This window comes from Terrapene carolina, unplaced genomic scaffold (genome assembly GCF_002925995.2).
Source record: "Terrapene carolina triunguis isolate 2854851 unplaced genomic scaffold, T_m_triunguis-2.0 Scaffold89, whole genome shotgun sequence".
Classification (NCBI taxonomy): domain Eukaryota; kingdom Metazoa; phylum Chordata; order Testudines; family Emydidae; genus Terrapene; species Terrapene triunguis.
In genome coordinates this window covers 30,148,158-30,168,314 of record NW_020664440.1, presented here as the reverse complement: position 1 = coordinate 30,168,314, position 20,157 = coordinate 30,148,158, and the positions used below count along the sequence as shown (strand labels likewise).

Below are 20,157 nucleotides of genomic sequence, written 5' to 3'. Positions count from 1 at the left end.
GGCATCACTTCTGTGTCTCTTCCTCTAATGGTGAGAATGGAGAATCTGCTCCATAGTAATTCATTTTTCTCTTCTACTCTCCTAGCAGGACCTTTTGTAGGACCTTTCCCAGTAGCTCCCAGTTTGGGCTGAGCAGTGTTGCTTGGCACTGCAGTTCTCTCATCACTGAGTCTGTTCTGCAATAAGCTTCTTGGCTATGATGTTTTATGTGCCCCTGGATTAAATTCCTGCACCTTTTAAAAAATAAATAACTACTTGGTACTTAGTTAGCCACACATTCAAAGTTTCATGCTGAATTGGGGACTGAGAGACTCACCCAAGGTCCGTAGTGGATCCAGGAGCTGTGAGCCAGGTCTCCTGAATCACAGCCTGGTTCTGTAATCACAAGACCAGCCTTCTCTTTGGTGTGGTTGGGAGTAAAATGTACCTGAAAATTCCCACCCCCTCATATATGCCACATACTCCTCCGTATGTGTTTGTAGCTTCTGGTGGACATCCCTCAGCCAATTTCTAACATCACTGTCCATTCTCCATTTCTTTCTTTCCCCAAACCATGCCAAGTTTTTTTCCCCCTACAATAAACCCTCTCCCCTCTACAGCGGATCCTTGAACCTGATGACTTCCTGGATGATCTGGATGATGAAGACTATGAAGAGGATACGCCAAAGCGACGAGGCAAGGGCAAAGCCAAGGTAATGCCAGCTGGATGAGTTATGGTGCTGTGGGTTGTCCTGGTTCTGTCTCGCTGGGCCCAGCCTAGTGACTGTGCTGAGTCTACCCTATGAATTTCTCCTGAAGACTGATATACCAATGCTCACTGTAAAGGCCTGTCACCATTCATGCTTGTGATCATGTTTTAAGCCATATTCAATACTACATATATCCACAGCCAACATGGTTACAGAACACGTTGCCACAGTGTTAAGAAATAGGGGCTGGGATTTCCAAAGAAGCCTAGGGGAACTCAGCTGAATTTCAGTGGGATTTGGGTACCTGGCTCCCTGCTTTGAAAACCCTAGCCTGGTTGCCCAACCCTTCCCAAACCTCCCCCTCCCCCCACTGTCTCACTACCACTGGTGCTAGCAATGTCAAGAGCCTGGAGTAGACAGCACCATGTGCGTTTTTGCCATCATGTCATCAGATAGGGTCTAGATGATGCAGCAGCTGAAATGTCCACTGGAGTTGCACTGATGCAGGCAGGACACACTTACTACAGTCTCACAGTAGACCAGTCAGGAGAGCCCTGAAGCAGTTGCTCAAATGCTGCTGCAGTGTTGCCTGGAAATAATTTAATGAGAACCCACCTGTGGGTTAGATCTTCTGGGTGATTACTACTGCTGGTTCACTTCTTTTTCAGTTCCATAGACTTTAAGGCCAGAAGGAACTATTAGATCATCTAGTCTGACCTCCTATATAGCACAGGCTATTAAATTTCAGCCAGTCACCCCTGCAGTGGTCACATTGACTTCAGTTAAACCAAAGCATTTTAGTCCTCAGGAAACTAAACTGTTGTGTGTTCCAGGAGAGAGCGAGGTGCCACCAATGCTTAATGGTAGGGAATTAATTAGGTGAGACATGTCCAGATGATCCTGGTAGATGATCCATCCCACAGAGGAAGGTGAAAACCTCCTGAAGTCCCTTCCTGTCTGTCCTGGGGGAAGATGCCTTCCCAACCCCAAATCTGATGATCAGTTAGACCCTGAACATTTGAGCAAGACACATCAGCCAGGCGTGAAAGACACAGGATCCTCTGAACCATCTCGGAGTACCAGTCCACCCCAATGGGTGTCCTCCAGTGGCTGATCTCAGAGAAAGATGGAAGAAAACCAAAATAGATAATTGTGTATCGGGGGGGAAAAATCCTTCCTAACCCATGCAGGGCTGAAGCATGAGATTAGAGAACAGTCATTATTATATTATCACAGTCTGTCTCTCATGTTCAGAAAATGGGAGAAATCTCCCAAGGGATAGTCAGTCTCTGGTAGCTGGGCTGGGTCAACTGGATAAATAACCACATCTTAGTTCACTTTAATGTGGTTCTTTGAATTTCCTGAGAAAATCTCTGATTGTTTTAATCTGAGACCCACTTTGTGTTGGTCTCCAAGGCCAGTTCTTGCCTGGCATGTGATCTACTTGGATGTATAAATAGGGGAGTATTGAGTAGGAGGGAGGTGATTTTACCTCTCTGTATGGCATTGGTGAGACCAATACTGGAATACTGTGTCCAGTTCTAGTGTCTAAACTTTAAAAAGGATATTGAAAAATTGGAGAGGGAGCAGAAAAGAGCCACAAAAATGACTTGAGAGCTGGAGAACATGCGTGGAGAGACTTAGGGTATGTCTGTGCTACAATTAAACACCTGTGGCTGGTCCAAGTCAGCTGACTCAGACTTGCGGGGCTTAGGGTGTATACGTCCTTTACAGGGAGAAAATCCCAGTTTACTAAAAGGGTCTGTAACCTAGTGGAGAAAGGCAGAACAAGAACCAATGGCTGGATGTTAAAGCCAGACAAATTCATATTAGAAATAAGGCACGCATTTTTCACAGAGAGAGTGGTTAACCGTTGAACAAACTCTCAGGGGAAGTGGGGGATTCTCCATCTCTTGGTGTCTGCAAATCCAGACTGGATACCTTTCTGGAAGAAGCTTTAGCGAAACCCAAGGATTGAGCCCAATAACTTGTGTAATTGGCCAGAATTCTCCAGCCTGAGTTACACAGGTCAGACTAGATGATCAAATGGGCCATTCTGGCCTTAAAATCTATAAATTATCTCAGGCAAAGACCACTAAGGGGCGCTATTTGATTGACTTTATTCAAGCAGATTGGTTATTTTGTTATCTTAACTACAGGCATGCAGGAGCCCCTTTGACTAGTCCCTTATGGACTGTCAGCTAGTTTGGTGGCATAAGAATTACTAAATTCTAGAAGCAAATGTCTTGGCTACAGCACTTTACTGATATGATTTCTGGTTCCCAGGGTAAAGGCGTCAGTGGTGCTCGGAAGAAGCTGGATGCAGCCATATTAGAAGATAGAGATAAACCTTATGCCTGCGACAGTGAGTATGAAAAGTGCTTGTCTCCCAGTAGTCTGTACTCTGGGACCAAGCTGTCTCCAATGTATTTGCTTTTGGAGTGAGCGGTGAAGGGAACGGTGTTCCAGGATCCACTGGGGGCAGGATGGGATTTTTGCAGGGGTGTGATAGTCATTCAAAATGAAGGTGGATCTGAGAATATTCAGAGGACTTGTAAGTTTCCCCCTTTCTTTGTTTTTACTGGAGCCGTGGCCCTAATCCAGATCTGTCATTTTTGTTGGGTGCGCAGAATCCAGTTTTTTTTGTTTGTTTTTTCCCCCCTGGAAGGACACATGCGATATCTGGCATTGGGGGCAGGGGGCAGGTTCTCCCACTCCAGCAGAATCTTCACTAAGCAAGGAGGCCATTGCAGATGTCTGGACTGCATGAAACGGCTGGTCACCCCGTTTGCATTCTCGCAACACTTTAGCCTGCACCACAGGTGTGAGCGGCATTTCTGGCAGCAGTGCCAACATATTACTTTTTTGTTCGGCTGCAAGGAGCTGTCAGAGCTCCATATTAATGTCCAGCCAGGGTCTCTGAATCTAATGGTGAGAATTGCCTCTTGACTGAATGGGTATGGGTAGTGGGGAGAATGAACACAGAGGTCTCATTCCCACTAACCAGGGTTCCTGTCTTTGATTTCTAGGTTCAGTCTGTTTTATGGGCCTGGAAAAGCCCAACCCACCCTTCCCTATGCTATGCAATACATGACTCAGCTATCTGTTTGCTGCAGGGTTTGTGGAATCCAATTACTTTGTCCTCTCCCTCTTCTCAGACCTCATAGTTCAACTGGAGGGCAGGGATCAATTCTGTCCTACTGGAGATATAGTCGCTGCTTTGCTGATTGTTGTCCTAAAGACCTTTTGGTCCATGCTCTGGCCACGAAACATGGGTTTCATGCCACACTTGTGGTGTGGGAGAGCTAATTTATCTCTAATGGGATTCAATTTCAGTAATTTTATTGGCAACAGAAAGGCATACTAGCCCTGCTGGGAATGAATACATCAAGCGCGTGTCTAGGGCAAGTAAATGGGATTTCTATGACGTCCCTGTTGTGCGTTACTCCATTTCTGATTTGGTAGCAGCCACTACGTCCCCCAAGAACTCATCCCATGCTGCCCCTTGCAGAGTTCTATGCTGCTGTTTCCTTCCTTGCTGTCAGTGGGAATGCCACTGGAAAAGCTTAAGCAGCCCAAGGGAGCGGCTGTTCCTGTGATTCTGAACTTTAAATTGGCAAAAGAATGTACAAAATCCTGAGTTTTTGCAGTTACTTCTCTCTCTCCTTCCTACTGTCCTGGTAGAATTGTCACTAGTTTTTTAAGAAAACTAAGCAGTATTTTTTTCTATTTTCTCCTTTTTAAAATCACTCTGCTCTCTGTTGCTTGCCATGTGTGTGACCTATGGTGTGTTCACCTTTTTTCTCATTATTCTCTTTCTGTATTTCAGATAGTTACAAACAAAAGCATACCTTGAAACCTCCCGACCGAGGTAGTCCATTCTCTCTGTCTGCTTTTTTTATTTCCTCCTGACTTTGTTCTCCTGGAATGTTAGTTTTAAAGACTCTTTGGAGTGTGGTCGCAATCCAGAGCACCAAGAAAAATCAAACCAAACCGCCACCACAGTTGGCACTGATTGGCTCTCCTGCTGTCTGAGAGGCCATGGATTGAATGGGCCATGGAGACTGAGCTTCTCCTTTCACTTTGGCCATGGTTTTCAAACGTGACTGTTAATCTTGGGTTGCCCATCCTGAGAGCCCTTATTAAAGGGACCTGATTTGCAGAACATTACACTAAGCAAGGACCGGACTCAATGAACCAAGAGGTCCTTCTATCTCAGGCAGCCCTGTCATGTTAGCCTGATCATAAACTTATCAAGTTCCCTCGTCTGACTAGTTGTTTTTCAGAGGGCGGGCCCATGTACTTGCTGAAAATCAGGCCCCTCAGAGATGTCTCAAACAGGGCACCCAAAATTGCGAGTTGCTTTTGAAAATCTTCCCTCTTGCCCACAGTGCAGGGAGAAATTTGCCCAGCTGTTCTTGGTGCTGTGGATGCAAAGAGGCCTCACTGTCTTGGGATGTCAATCTGGCCCTTTTCGCCAGCAGTAAATTCACGTGACAAACTCAAACCCACTCTGGAATGGCCGAGGCATGACTCTTTTCCTTCAAGGAATGCCAAAGTGTATTGCTACTGGAATAGGCACTGTGCTTTTACTGTCAGAACCTGGCCACGTCAGACTCTGGATGAAGGTCAAAGGTTATCAGCTGCCATTGAGATTTTGGCTCAAATATATGTACTTTATTAAAAAAAAAAAAAAAGATTTCTCTCCCTCTGTGATGATGCTGGCTAGACCTCCTCTGAAACATAAGGACCGTCTTTATTCTAGGGGTTCTGGGTTATCACAGGGGATGCCTTTTGGGAAATGGAGATGTTATGGGTCCATTAAAACTGCAAGATGTTTGAATGAATGACATCATGGGGGGTTGGGGGTTTTGACCATTGTCCTCAGAATTCTGAAGGGGGTGGGACGGCTTGAACCAGTCCCTGTTGGCTGCTGTAGCAATGCCTCCTGGCCTGGCCAGGACACCAGTGACACATGCCCAGCTGGTAAATGATGGTGTAATAAGAGTCAAATTGGTTTTTCCTTATGCTGCCATTCTGCCTCTTAGCTCAGACTTATGGTGGCTTTTTCGACTCACTGGGCTCCTGTGCCTCCTAGCTAATATGCTACCCCATCTCACTTAAGCGGCACCTGCACGGCTCTGCCAAATGCTTCCCTTTTCTTCCACAGCTGGGATTAGATATTAATGCAACGCCAGGTCCAAAAGGCTCTTGGGCAAGCCAGTGCGTTGGCTGGGGCTCTGGAATTTGCAGGCTCTGTTAAATATTTGATGGGCAAAGTTATGGGTCTGCAATTTTCTGCAACAGTGCATACTTCAGTGACCTGATTAAACTCCTCACATGGGGCCTGATCACCCATCATTTGTTACATGGCATCTGCAGTGAAGAGAAATTCAGTGTATGGGCTCTCCTACTCATCCCCAGCCACCTTGTTGCTAGGCCTCTGCTGCCTCTGTTCTCTGTGGTGCAACAGTATTGTCTGACTCTCAGGTCCTGGCTGTAACCAGAACCCTTAGGGCTCTAGTCCTACCTCCAGGAAGGGTGAGTGGTGGTCTAGTGGGGAGAGGAGGAGGTGGATAAAGTGGTGGATAAATATCCCCCTTTGTCAAGTGCTTTGGGGTCTTTGAATGAAATACGCAGAATAAGAATAGACATTTTAATTCTCATTGACATGACTATTAAATACCTAAAATGTGGTATCGCCTAGACTAGAGGCCAGCCATCGAGAAGCTAACCATAACCCTGGCTTTCCCAATGACTGCTCAGAGTCCAATTCCATTCCATCCAAGCCAGCATGTGCAAGATCCCTGCCACAGCAGAAGTATCCAGAGAACAGTGCTGCTGGAGGAGCTAGCCAGGCCTGGCTTGTACTTGTGTTTACACAGAGCTAAGAGAGCAATAATTCCCTTTGGCAAATGGGCTTTTCAATCGCTATGTAAATTGACTGTGGCTTAAAGTGGTTTTAGAGGGATTTGTCTTTTTTCCCCTTTCTTTGCTAGATCCAAGTCTTCAGTTAAATAACCAAGAGGCTTGGGATTTCCCTTGTCCCCAGCTTTGCTTTTCTGGGTAAATCTTGGTAAGCCCGAATTAATCCATCCCTCTCCAAGACCCAGTTTAAGCTTCATTGCTTTCCCGCCCTGCCTCTCTCCTCCTTGTTATCCAGCCAGGACTCCATTCCCACCCACTAGCAAGCTTGGGTGATAGGGATTTTGAGTAAAGTTATCCAAAGCAACTAAGTGTCTTAGGCTCCTAAGGCATGGCCTGCACTGAAAAGTATTTCTGGCATAGCTATGTCCATTAAAAATGTTAACCCCCCCCCGCCCCCCAAACAGCAAGTGTGCCAATAAAATCCTTAGTGTAGACACACTATACCAGCAAAAAAATCCTAGCTTATTTCATTCGAGGACTTAGTATAAGTTATACTGTCAAAAGAACTTTTTTTTGTGGGTGTGTGGGTGGTGGTGGTGGTGGTGGTATAAGGTGCATCTCCACTAAAGCCCATGTCTACGCTGGGAGTGCTTTACTGGTATTCTTCCCCCTCCCCAGTTTTGTTTCAAGCAGAATGTAATAGATATAATGCACACCAGCTGTCTCAGAGTGGGGCTAGGACACCAAACCCCTTACCACCAGTTTGAATCCAGTCTGGTTCATTGTGACTGAAAACAGTCCTCATCTGACTGTGGTTGGGAGGCCAACGTATGAAACAAGTTGAGTGGTTTTCAGTCCATATACTACACTGACAAATCGCTCCTAGCGTGGACAGCGCTATCCCAGCGCAGTAAAACCAATACGCACACCCAGATTCCCCCTGAACAAAACAAGCTGTATTGGTAAAAGTGCGGCTTTGCTGGTTTGATGACACTAGGGACTTCTGCCAGCACAGCTTTGTCAGCCAGTGATCTCTGCTCTTTGTATTGCTGACTGATAGCTATTATGTAGGTCGAAATCCCTAGTGTAGACCTGGCCTAGGGAGGGGTTGCTGATGTAACTCTATTGATAGAGCTGCTCTGACAAACCCTTTATAGTGGGGACAGTGCCTAAGCCCTGGTTCAAAAGTGACTTAGGGAAGCCAAGTCTCATTGAAGCTCAGTGGGATTTAGGCTCTTCTCAGAACTCTTCTGAACATTTTGCTTACTGCCCTTCTGCCTCAGCTGCTTGGTGGCATCGATAAGTGGGATTTGGGTTTTTTGTCTCACTGGGTTAAGTGGGAGAAGGCCAAGTTAGGGATCTTTGCATGCAAGGGAGATCCTCTACTGTGGCCCAGCTTCCACCTCCAAGGCAAATGAGAGCAGACTAGGAGGAATGCTTTATTTGCACTAGCTTGGCATGATCCCTGAGGAACCATGTGCCAGCTGGGGTTGGCAGCAGCACATCATGCTCCAGCCACTCCTCAGACAGACAGACCCCTATGCTGGGAACTGCAAAGAGGGAGGCATAAGAGCCAGCTCTGGCTACCGAGGTTTTCCCTGGCTGTAGACTTGTAGGAGGTTCCCACTCCAGTAGCACAAAGGGAGTGGATTGCAACAGAAAACCTGTTGTCTGTCCCTTCCTCCACCCCCAGTTCTGTTTAAGCAAGGTGTAATTGCTATAATGGCTATCAGGTGGCTCAGGATGGGAGGTAGAATACGAGCCCTTCACTGCCAGCTCAGCAGTTCGAATACAGCCTAGGTTGTTGGTGATGACCAAAAGCAGCTACCATCTGACTGCTGATTGTTCGCTAGTACATGAAATGAGTCAGGTTGGTCTCAGACCAGTTCCCAGTGGTGCCCACCTCTCAGAAGCCTTCTGTTGACACTGAGAGGCCAGTGGATATGCCATGAAGACTGACAGCTCATTTTTGCCACCCCACAGTGGTGGGGAAGTCCCTCTACAGTAGGACTTGTCCTGGCTGTTTTGTGGCCAGAGGGTGTGGGAGAAACTTGCGCTGATGCTGTCTGCGCTGTGCCTGTTCTGTGGGCTTTGATCTCTGAGACTGCCATTCTGTTACCAAACAATGTCAGGTAAATGGTAAGAAAGGAACGCAGACCGGGGAGATGGCTTCCGATTCCAGGGGCATCATGCTCTCTACTTCCAGCCCTGCAAGGGAGGTTGGTTTATTGCATGGAAAACAAGCCTTTTCTCTACCCCCTGTGGCTGTAAAGCAGCTGCCTTTTAGGGACAGCAAAGCAGGCAGAGGCAACAGAAGTGTGTGTGGGAGCGTGGGGATAGTGTGGTGTTTGCTTTCTGGGATTCTGTGTGGGATGCCTTCAGCTTTGTTCCAGCATCACTTGATCAGAGAAACCATGCATCCAAGGAGACACCACCTTTTGGGGGCTCAGAATTTCTTAGTTAGGCAGGTTTAAACGCAAGAGAAGATGAGAATTTCCTTCTATGTTTCATGGCTTGGATTGTTCTGGACAAAGCTTTCCCATCCCCATGAAGATCTGCTGGGCAAGCAGGAGATGTAGGGGAAAAGTAGGAGGATTTATGGCTTACAGTCAGCAAGGGTAGAAACGCCCATGGCTTCTCAGGGTCTGGCCAAGCCATGAGTCTGCTGGCTCATGAAGTAGCCTCCTGAAGCCATGTTGGCTGTTGTACACTGTTAAATGCTGTGTCTTCCGGAGGAAGGCGGGTTGGGAAGGGCTGTCACAGGGAGCTGCGGGGGTTGCACGTGAGCAGTGATGTGTGTGGCTCAAATGCCTGCCAGGAGCTCAGACCCATCCCCATTTTCTTTTGCAGTCTGTGGGAAGCGTTACAAGAACCGCCCTGGGCTCAGTTACCACTATGCTCACTCCCATCTGGCCGAGGAGGAGGGGGAGGATAAGGAAGATTCGCAGCCCCCGACGCCCGTCTCTCAGAGATCCGAGGAGCAGAAGTGTAAGACCTTTAGCCACTGTCTTGACCCCATCTCCTGCGTGTCCTGGCTCTTCTGTAGCCTTCGTTAGAAATGTAGACATAGGGCCAGAGTGTAGTGGTGAGGGTACCAAGACTACAGCTGGGACTCCTGTGGTCTATCCCCACCTCTAGGAGAGAAGTGGGGGTCTAGAGGGCTAGAACAAGAGGAGCTCAGAGTCGGGACTCCTTGGTTCTGTCCCTGGCTCTAGGAGCCTAGTGTCTTAGAGAAGGGAGCTGAGACACCTGGGATCCATGGGAACCAATGTAATCTAGGTTGGAGGAATTAGCAGAGCGGTTAGATTAGCCAGCCCACAACTCAGGATTCCTGGATTCTTTTTCTGCCTCTGCCCCAACTAGCTGTGTATCAGGCAAAACGCTTCCGCTCTCTGTCTGTTTACCTTTGCGTAACACAGGTAAAAGAACAGTTACCTTTGTCACATGCAGAGTTGAGGCTTTGTGTTTCTAAAGTGCTTTGAGATCCGCAAATGAAAGGTACTGCAGAAGTGGATAGAGCCCTGTGCAGATACAAAATTTATATCCGCTTTTTACCTGTGGATATCTGCGGAGTTGCAGGGCTCTAGCAACAGCAAGCGAAACCAGCGGCGAAAGCTAATACACCTCTACCCCGATATAATGCTGTCCTCGGGAGCCAAAAAATCTTACCGCGTTCTAGGTGAAACCGCGTTATATCGAACTTGCTTTGATCTGCCGGAGCGCTGCTTTACCGCGTTATACCCGAATTAGTGTTATATCGGGTAGAGGTGTATGTGAAAGTGGCTTGCATGCTCTTGGACAGGAGATGCACACTGCTGCATGGAAGGGACTCCTGTCCAGGAGTGTGCGAGCCGTTTGCACATACTAGCATGACCAGGGACTGCTGTTGGTGAACCTTATGCCCGCCCCAGTGGTCAGGGCTGTGGACAGTACAGCCACGCTGGAGGAGCTGCCAGGCTGGGCGCTGGCTCCTGTGAGTGGCAGCTCGACATGCTGCTGCTGTTCCTGGCCTGGTCACTGGCCATGGCCCTGCTGGTCTCGCTCATTGTCTCTAGAGCCCTTCATCTCCGCGGATATCCGCTTTATATACATGGATATACATTTTGTATCCACGCAGGGATCTAGAAGTGGATACATTGGCTACAGCGTGACTCCTCTCTGCTGCATCTGGAAGCTTATGTGGGCCAAAGTCCCTGCAGGAATCTCGTTGAATGATGTTCTTCTAGGTGTCATTGCTTACTCTAAATAACCTTGTCTCTGTTTGGTGGGGTGGGGTTGGCTCTTCTCCAAACAGCCAAGAAAGGTCCTGATGGCTTGGCTTTGCCCAACAATTACTGTGACTTCTGCCTGGGAGACTCAAAAATCAATAAGAAGACTGGGCACCCGGAGGAGCTGGTGTCCTGTTCAGACTGCGGGCGATCAGGTACTTTGATTTGCAATACCTGCATTCAAGAGGCTAGATGCCCGTGATCCAGCATGAGGTGTTGCTGCTGCTTCATTTCACTGAGTTGGGGTGGTTCTTTATGCTGGCTGCCCTCTTATTTGTCCCATGGGTGGCTGCAGTGATGCATGATGGGAAGCTGATGTCTCTCTTGCCCAGAGCCAGGAGCATTTCTGCTCTTTTATTTAAGGCCAGTGCAAACTTTTGGCTACCTGGTTTCTTTTATCCCACCTAAGCCAGCTGAAGGAGGAGCCAGGGGACTGAGTCAGTGCTCCTAGGTTATGTTCCCAGCTTTGGAAGTGGGGGAGAGGGGTCTAATGGGTTAGAGCAAGAGGCGGCCTGGGATTCAGGACCTCTAGATTCCATATCCAGCTGTAGAATGAGAAAGGTCTTTAGTGGTTAGAGGAGCGAGAGACTGGAAGTCAGGACCCCTGGGTTCAACCCTTGGCTCTGCCACTGACTGGCTGCGTGACCATGAGCATGTCACTTCCCCTCTCCGTGCTTCAGCATCCCCATCTGTCTGTCTCTTTACCCTGCTCTCCTGTTAGCTGGAGAGCCTTCTCCTCTGCTGCTGTCTGGAGCAGCCTCTCTGTATGTTTCTACTTCCTTCCTTGTCTAGCACTGCTCCTTCTCTATTTCCCCCTCTCTGGGGGCAAGAGCCGTCACCATTGCAGTTGCTGCTATTTGAAAACAACCTCTGTGTATCTTCCTGCCTTCCTATGTTTCATGCTTCATTTCCATTTCTCTTGCTTCTCTGAACTCTTGCCACTTGTCCAGGCCTGACGTGTCTAACATCCATGTGTGGCTTTGTTTCACCCACCTTGGCAGGGCACCCTTCTTGCCTCCAGTTCACCCCGGTTATGATGGCAGCAGTGAAGACGTACCGTTGGCAGTGCATCGAGTGTAAATGCTGCAACATCTGTGGTACCTCGGAGAACGATGTGAGTACCTTTCGGTGCTGGCAGGATCGACCATGGCAGAGCAAGCTTGACGCTTTGGGCATCCCCAGCTGCAAATGGGGACCAGCAAGCCCCGAGGGGTACATGTCGTTTGTGTCCAGAAATTATCTCCCCAAGTATTATCTGCCTACATCTTGCCATGCTGCACAGCGATAGCAGCAGCTTGCACAGTTTTGGCAGAGACAGGAGAATAATCTTTGGAATGGAGTTTACTGTGGGAGTTTAAATTCTGAATGGAGACTAGCTGGGAGGTAGGATTATGGATAATGTCCAAGGTAGGCTCTCGGGGAGTGTGTTCTCCACGCTGGAGTAATGCAGCTTGAGACCTTAGGTGTACCATCACATTGCCGTCTCCCCCTAGGTCAGGGGACCTGTTCTACTCTAGCTGGGCAATGTGGCTTCCTCACTGGTTTTGGTAGTTGCTTCTCCCATTACCTAAGGATCTCTACAGATACAGGCAGGCTGTATTGGTTTCACATGTGGCAGCTCCATTCTCAGAGCAATTAATCGGCTCTCTGCAAACTCAGGCGGGCATCACTACGTTAGTCACTTATGGAGAAGCTCCATCCTAGATAGAGCTAATGTCTCAGGCTCTCTGCAGACTCAGGCAGACGTCTCTGCATCACACTCAGGTCACTCTATCAGAATTTGTTTCGCAGTACCAAAGGGTAGAAAATCGAAACCTGAAATCCTGACCTTTTAACATGAATCTAAGAGCCAGGACCCTAGGTATGTGAGTATGCCTTGATCCAGCCCTGCAGGTGTTACACAGACCTCTTCAGTGGCTGTTCCACATAGGAATCTACTACTGGTATCAGCTAATGGAGTTACTCTTGTAGCTTGAGTGGTAGAGGCTTATGCTTTTAGTGTCAAATGTGGCAGGTCTAATCCTGAGGAGTTGGTTAGACTCGCATGTCACTAAAGCTCTCTCTGTTCTTTGTGGGATGGCAGAATCATGCAGTGATTTGTAAATAGAGCCCCTTTGTGAAGCTGTGTTGAATCATCCGAATTTTCCTTTATTTTCCTCCCCCCTCTGCTTAGGACCAGCTGCTCTTCTGTGACGATTGTGATCGTGGGTATCACATGTACTGTCTAACTCCGCCCATGTCAGAGCCACCCGAAGGTAAATGTAGTGCTCCTTGGCCCATTCTTCATCTGTCTCTTTAGAATTCTGATAACTTATATGATTTTGGTTCTAAGTACTAGTGATTGATAGCATTGGGCCGCGGCATGGCATGATGCAAGCAGGAAATGTGCAACTTTCTCCCACACATCTCTGAATCCCGTATAACATCCCATACTATTCTGGGCCTGGCTTCCCTCCCCACCCAGAGCTCTGCCAAGGTCCCTCAAACTTGCTGCACAGCCTCGCTTGCTATTTCAGCTCTGAGCTCCCTAACACATGTAGCTCTGCTGATCCCCTATGATCCTAACCCACAGATCCCTCTGCTGCCCAAGTCCTTCCCTCCCCCGCCCAGTGCCCTACAGTTCTAATTTGCAGCAGCACCCCCTCTCACTTATTCCAGTCCTGGGTGCCTCTTAAACTGACAAATGTGCTAAGAGATGTGTGTAGGATCTTGTGGTGAAGGGAACACTGTGCTAAGTGTAGGGTTAGGTTGGGACTCTACTTATTCATATTGTGGATATCCCCTAGGTGGTCCAGTCATGGGACAGAACCCCATTATGCTAGGTGTTGCACAAATACTCCAAGTTCCCCATAACTTTCCTTGGTTTTCTTAGAGTCAGATTCCAAGACCAGAAGGGACCACTGTGATCCAACTAGTCTGTCCTTTTGTATATCACAGGCCATGGGACTATCCTGAATTAGTTGATGTTTGAGTTGGAGTAGATCTGTTAGAAAAACATCCAATATTGATATTTAAAAGGGAGGATTTAGATACAACGGCCAACAAATTCAGACTTGGAGGAAGCAGGTGCAGCTCTCATTGAAATTGATCAGAGACGTTTCTGCTTACATCAGAACCTGTGAAATTCTTTGGTCTGTGTCATGCACGAGGTCAGATTAGGTAGGTCTGTGGACCTCCCTCCCTCAGCCTGCTGTCGAAATAGTCAGATACACTTTCTCTGGGCAGTTCCCTCTCCAGTAAGATCCTCCTGGTACTAAATCATCACTTTCTCTATGCCAACTGGGATGTGGTAGGAATGTCATTAGGCTTCCTGAGGAAGGAAGTACGGGGACAGCATCCTTCCAAGCATGGAAACATTTCTGCGTTGGTAGCAAAATCAAGAGTACAGTGGCAGAGTACAGATTTTCCACCAGCCCCACCTTTCCTTGCACAATGCGCTGATTCATGGTTTCAAAGCAAACTGGTTACAGTTGAGCAGCCAGAAGCAATCTCTGGTCTAGATTCACCCATGTTAATTTTAATTAGCCTTTTAATTATCTCACTTAACGTTACCTAGATGGAGTAATATCTGAAGATCTTGGGAGCTTTGTTTCCTAGCATACTGGGAGCACATGGTCCTGGATTAACACTTGTTGGGATATGTTTAGGGCCCTACCAAATTCACGACCATGAAAAATGCATCACAGACCGTGAAATCTGGTATCCCCCCATGAAATCTGGTCTTTTGTGTGCTTTTATCCTATACAATACTGATTTTATGAGGGAGACCAGTGTTTCTCAAATTGGGGGTCCTGACCCAAAAGGGAGTTGCAGGAGGGTCACAAGGTTATTTTAGGGGGGTCGTGGTATTGCCACCCTCACTTCTGCGCTGCCTTCAGAGCTGGGTGGCCGGAGAGTGGTGGCTGTTAGTCGGGAGCCCAGCTCTGAAGGCAGCGCCCTGCCAGCAGCAGCACAGAAGTAAGGGTAGCAACACCATACTATGCTACCCTCATTTCTGCATTGCCTTCAGAGCTGGAGAGTGGCGGCTGCTGACTGAGGGCCAAGCTCTGCGGGCAGCAGTGCAGATGGAAGGTGGCAATACCATACCATGCCATCCCTACCTTTGTGCTGTTGCTGGCGACGGCGCTGCCTTCAGAGCTACGCTCTCGGCCAGCAGCTGCCACTCTCCAGCTGCCCAGCTCTGAAGGCAGCCGCCGCCGCCAACAGCAGAACAGAAGTAAGGGTAGCAATACCGTAAACCCCCCCCCGCCCCTCCAAAATAACCTTGCAACTCCCCTGGAACTCCTTTTTGGGTCAGGACTCCTACAATTAAAACACGGTGAAATTTCAGATTTAAATAGCTGAAATCATGAAATTTACGATTTTAAAAATCCTATGACTGTGAAATTGACCAAAACGGACCATGAATTTGGTAGAGCCCTAGATATGTTCCAGGGACAAGAGCATGAGGCTTGTGGACGGAATTGGGCAAGGACTGTAAGAGAAGAGCAGTACTGCCTAGTAGGCTGCACAACCTTCATCCTGTTTTGCTTCTAAAGGAGCCACTGGAGAGTGGGAGGGCTTAAAGGGTTAATGCCTCCTTCATATTTACTGCCAGTTGGAAAGGGACTGAATCTGAGATCTCTATGTTGCCAGTTCACTTTCTCCTAAGTCATTTATTAATATGACCATATTCCCTACGATGCCCCTACCAAGATCTGGGCCTTGTTACTGTATGTGCACTATTGGTAATATTATGGTAGCATCTTGGGGGCTCAGCCAAGATTGTTAGTAGTATGGTGGTAGCGGTTGAGGGCCCAAAAGAGATTGGCACTTGTTATCGCATGTTTATTTTTAGTAGTAGTATGTTAATATCTAGAGGCCCCAACCAAGAGTCTGGAATAAACTACTGGCATGAGGCACCAGTATAACTGTTTCCATACTAGGGGGTTGTGCCGCTTTAGCTATACCATTTTCAAACTGGTATAGTTAAAAGCAGTATGAACACTGTGTGGACAAACCCACAGTGAGGCAGTTCCTGACCCAAAGCACTTACATTCTAAATAAACAAAGGCTGGGAGAGGAAATAGTGGTACAGAGAGGGGAAGTGACTTGCCCAAGGTCCCACTGTAGGTCAGTGGCAGAGCTGGAAATAGACCCCAGTTTGGCACCCTAGATAGCATTGCCTGTTAATCTGTTGTTCTAACATTGCTCTATCATCCTGTTAAACAGCTGCTGTGTTCCACCCCGGAGCTGGCTACATTTCAGCAGCCGGCAAATCGCCCCCTCACACATATGCAGTTCACTAAGCATTCTGGGAAAGCCTAGTTACTGAGTCTTCACCTCTTCTTGCAGGGAGCTGGAGCTGTCACTTGTGTCTGGATTTGCTGAAGGAGAAAGCCTCAATCTATCAGAACCAGAACTCCTCTTGATCCGGTTTTGGGTTGGAGGGCAAAGTGTGGCTCAGTAGAGTAACCTCCAGTCATTCATTACCTACAGGGCTCTTTTACTTTTTCTGTCTCTTCTCTCCCCCTTCCCCCCCCCCCCCTTTTTTTTAAATGGTTTAACCTTTCCCGTGTTTCTTTGGGTTCCTTTTTGTTCAATTTCTCTCCTTCCCAAAGCAGATTGGACTCCGCCTGTTACCAGAAGATCCATCCTGGCCTGGGGTTAGAAGTGGATCCACTTCCCCCGCCATATCAGGTGAAGTCTTGTACGCAAGGCTCTCCCTTGGTTGTTGCTGCATTTCGGCCTCTGTCTAGGCACTGTTCCAAACATACATAGCGTGAACCAATGCTTGACCCTCACTGAAGGCAAAACCAATCCTGACACGCAGATGAGATGCGAAAAACAGGAATCTCCTCTCTGTATAGGAGGGAGAATCGCCTTATTCATCCTGGTGAAAGATGTCTCTTGGACTCTCCAGTGCAGGAACTGCAGAAAAGCGCCATAGGAGAAAAGGGGTCTTACATCCTTGCTTAAATGACTCCTATTCCTGAGTCTGCTTTGCCATTCAGCATTACCGAGTTAGCAGCCACCTCCAGGGCTCCCGTCATCCACGCTCTTATGCTACAAGTCTGTCTGAGCAAAATCAACCCGTCAGGTAAAGGGAAATGGCTCCAGACATTCTGCGTGTCCCAAATCCTCCTCCTCCTCCTCCACTTACTCTAATTACTGGGTTTAAGTCCACACACTTCTCCTAGTATAGACAGGAAGCAGTGCTTGTCCCTGGTTGATAGTAGGTTATCGATCACTGATCACCCCTTCCTTCCACAAGTTGAAAGTGGTTTGACTGGTATAGGTGACAAGACCACACTATTTTCAACACCGCCTGCTAGAGAATTGATTCCAGCACTGGTCAAAAGGGATCCAATGTGTGGGTGAGGGTGTGGTATCCCTTGTTTGTCAGCCAGTGTCAACCATGGATCAATATCCCAGTGTAGAGAAGGCCTTTGATTTCCACCTGAGTCAAACCAGTTTAAATATGAAGTGACTCCATTGTCTCTTGGTGTATGCTGGTCTGACTGAGATCAGAGTCAAACCCATAGACCCTGCAGTACCTCAGCTTGATGGCGTGTTTACACCTGTCCTGTAAAACTACACTCAATATCCCATAGTTCCAGGTTCTAATGGTCTCACAGGGTTTAAAATTTCACCAGGTTATTTTGGAAAAGGTCTGCCCCGGCCTCCTTTACAGACTCCATTCTTGAGAGGAGAAAGGGATGGTCCTTAGGATTCTTCACTGCTGCCTTAACATAGTCCAAATGCGTAAGTTGGCCCTTCCCATGTACATCCCCTGCACTCAAGCATTTTAATGGAGTTTTGCTTATTATATTTTTAACCTACAAAGCCTGTCGCCCTGGCTTTTGGTGATGGTGTAGATTTTCATATCATTAGGATAATGAAACTACAGTTGGGGCTTTCATCCCGGACTCTTGAGTCCCATACAGAAGCTGGTTGATCGCCATCCCTGCAAGAGGCTTGAGTCCTCCCGTGCTGTAGCAATGGCAGCACCATGCCTTCTGATAGGAGGAGGATGGTTTGGGACGGAGGGTTCGGAACAAGCAGAGAACTCCGGTGTTTCCATGGAACAAGGTGCGGATGGACTAGTCTTTTGATTTGCAGATCCCTTTGCCGCTCCAGTTAATGTGCCTATCCAAGGGAGCTGCATGCCCAAGACTTGGGAGTGCCTGTTCCAGCCGGTCAATGGGTATGAATGCATGCCAGCAGGGACCCATCTCCTCATGCCATGGTGTGTTGGGCTGAGCTGGCTCGTTTCAGGACCTTGCTCTGCTCGATGATGGAGGAAAAGAAGCCAGTTAAGCCAGTTATTTCTCCTCCCAGCTCGCTGCTGGGCGCTCCCTCGCTCGGAAAATAAGGATCCCTCTCCCTCGCTATTTTTGTTTCCGCTCTGCAGGAATCTCATAGAAACATGTGACTGGGAATCCACTGGTGACCTTTTGAAGCCCTCCTTGCATCACCGTTTTCAGTAGCAGGGGTCAAGGTGCATGGGACGATTTTTGTTGTACAGCCCTGGTATAGGATGAAGCATCTTTGGAAGGGTGACACAAAAGGGTTCTGTTGAATAATGTGCCTGTTTTTTCTAAATCGACTTCAAACCTACCTCCAAAATCCCTTTTTACGTTCTTCCTCACTCACTAGAAATGCATTTTAAAAAAAACACTTCACCTGTACAAAAGGGGCTGGATGGCTCAGGAGATGGTGAATGGGAACACTCTCGTTCACCACTAGGTTACTGGTTCAAATCTAGTCCAAGCTGGTAGCAATCAGAAGCCATTGTATGAAATGAGTTTTTGTGGGTCTCAATCCACAAAAATGCCAGGGTCAAGGAGGCCATGGAGACTGGACATGGTGGCACAATGAGGATGCTTGCCATGCTGGCCCTTATGTGGCTAAAAGTAGACTGTCAGTCCAGACCCGTTCTGAGCACTACTTCAGATGGAAATCATTAAATAAAAGACCCCACTCCCTCCACACTTGCACAACAGTGACATGTCTGCATTTGTTTGAAATCCTATATCCACTCAGCAGTGGATGTGTTTGGAAGCCACCTGAAAAGAGAAGCATAGCTTTGCCCACTTCATTACCTTATCCACTCTTATGAATGACTGTCCAAGCTGAAATGGGTGGGGATTCAATGCAGGGAGAGGCAGAAACCCTTTTTGCCTCTGATTCCATCCAGAGCCTCCTAATAAATGGGGCTCAGTCACTGAGCAAATCTCTTGCTTGGGTAACTGGGGAGCTGTTGCCTGAACTGAAATTGGCCGTTCCCCAGCAGCTCTCGCCAGCACTGCAGGGCCGTGAGTGTCTTGTCTTGGACGGACCACAATCCTCTGCAAAGTATCACATGTGTGTCTTATCCCGCCTACCCCAAAAAAACACCAAAACGGCTTGTTAAACCTCTCTGTTGTCACTTTGGGGTGGGTTACTTTTCTTAAATTTCTGTGTAGCTCTCCTTGCAATGGGAATTCAACGCTCAGGTCAGATGTGTCCCCAGATATATTGGTTTCCCATAAGGAGGCTCTTTAGGGTTGGGATGGGGAATATTATATAGCTCATTTCTGTGCTTTCACCTTGTAATGTTTTTCAGGGTGTGTGGTGGGGGGGATCAGCTTGATTTCCTCGACTCTTCTTTATGATGCTGCTTCTTCCCCTGCCCCCTCTTGGAGGAGAAATGTCAAACAGTTCTGAGCAGGGAAAGCCGCCTGCTGCTGAGTTAGTTTTCTTCTTTAACTGACTTTCACAGCTTTTCCCTCTGACTTAGCAAGCTGCCTCCCTCACTCCCACACACATGCATTAACAGCCAACTATGGGTTGAGAATAGTGGACTTGTGTTTTTCCATTTCCATAACCTAATTAAATCACAAAGTTTCAGAAGCATATTTTGGGTTTGGGTTTTTTTAATTTACAGAGTGAAAAACAAATGGGAATTTTTTGCTGCTGTTAAGATTCCTTTTTTCCCCTTTCCTTCCCACTTTAATTGGAGCCAAGGTGTGTAATTTTTTTAAGGTACTGTATTAAAAAAACATTAGTAAATAAACATTTTTACACGGATCTCTCATTTTAAGCTGCCTTGTTTGTTACTGATACAGATGCTGTGAGATTAGATGCTGGGGGTGCTTCTGAGTTTACTATGCAGTTCTCCAGGGAAAGCTGTTCAGGTAAAGGTGTTGTGTATTTCATCTTTCTATTTTCCACATCCCTCTGTTAGATCCTGATTCAGCAAGGTTCTTAAGCTTGTGTCTAACTTCTAGGCAGGAGAGTGGTCAAAGGAAATCACTCTCCTAGATTTTAAGGCCAGAAGGTCCTATTGCATCACCTACTTTAACCTGCAT

The 20,157-nt window shown here is 47.6% G+C and overlaps 1 protein-coding gene across 2 annotated transcripts in view; it reads left to right on the top strand.

The window, feature by feature from the left end:
* Positions 1 to 19,869, top strand: part of DPF2 (double PHD fingers 2) — a 41,146-nt gene extending 21,277 nt beyond the window's left edge. The window contains exons 5-12 of one of the 2 annotated variants that reach the window (XM_024193558.1): positions 600 to 692; positions 2,976 to 3,054; positions 4,519 to 4,560; positions 9,408 to 9,545; positions 10,852 to 10,980; positions 11,827 to 11,939; positions 12,999 to 13,080; positions 16,160 to 19,869. In XM_024193558.1, coding sequence (XP_024049326.1) covers positions 600 to 692; positions 2,976 to 3,054; positions 4,519 to 4,560; positions 9,408 to 9,545; positions 10,852 to 10,980; positions 11,827 to 11,939; positions 12,999 to 13,080; positions 16,160 to 16,236 — 753 coding nt within the window. In that variant the 3' untranslated portion in view covers positions 16,237 to 19,869. The remainder of the gene's footprint in view (positions 1 to 599; positions 693 to 2,975; positions 3,055 to 4,518; positions 4,561 to 9,407; positions 9,546 to 10,851; positions 10,981 to 11,826; positions 11,940 to 12,998; positions 13,081 to 16,159) is intronic. The other variant, XM_024193559.1, reaches the window with a different exon arrangement.
* The last annotated feature ends 288 nt before the right edge of the window (positions 19,870 to 20,157 follow it).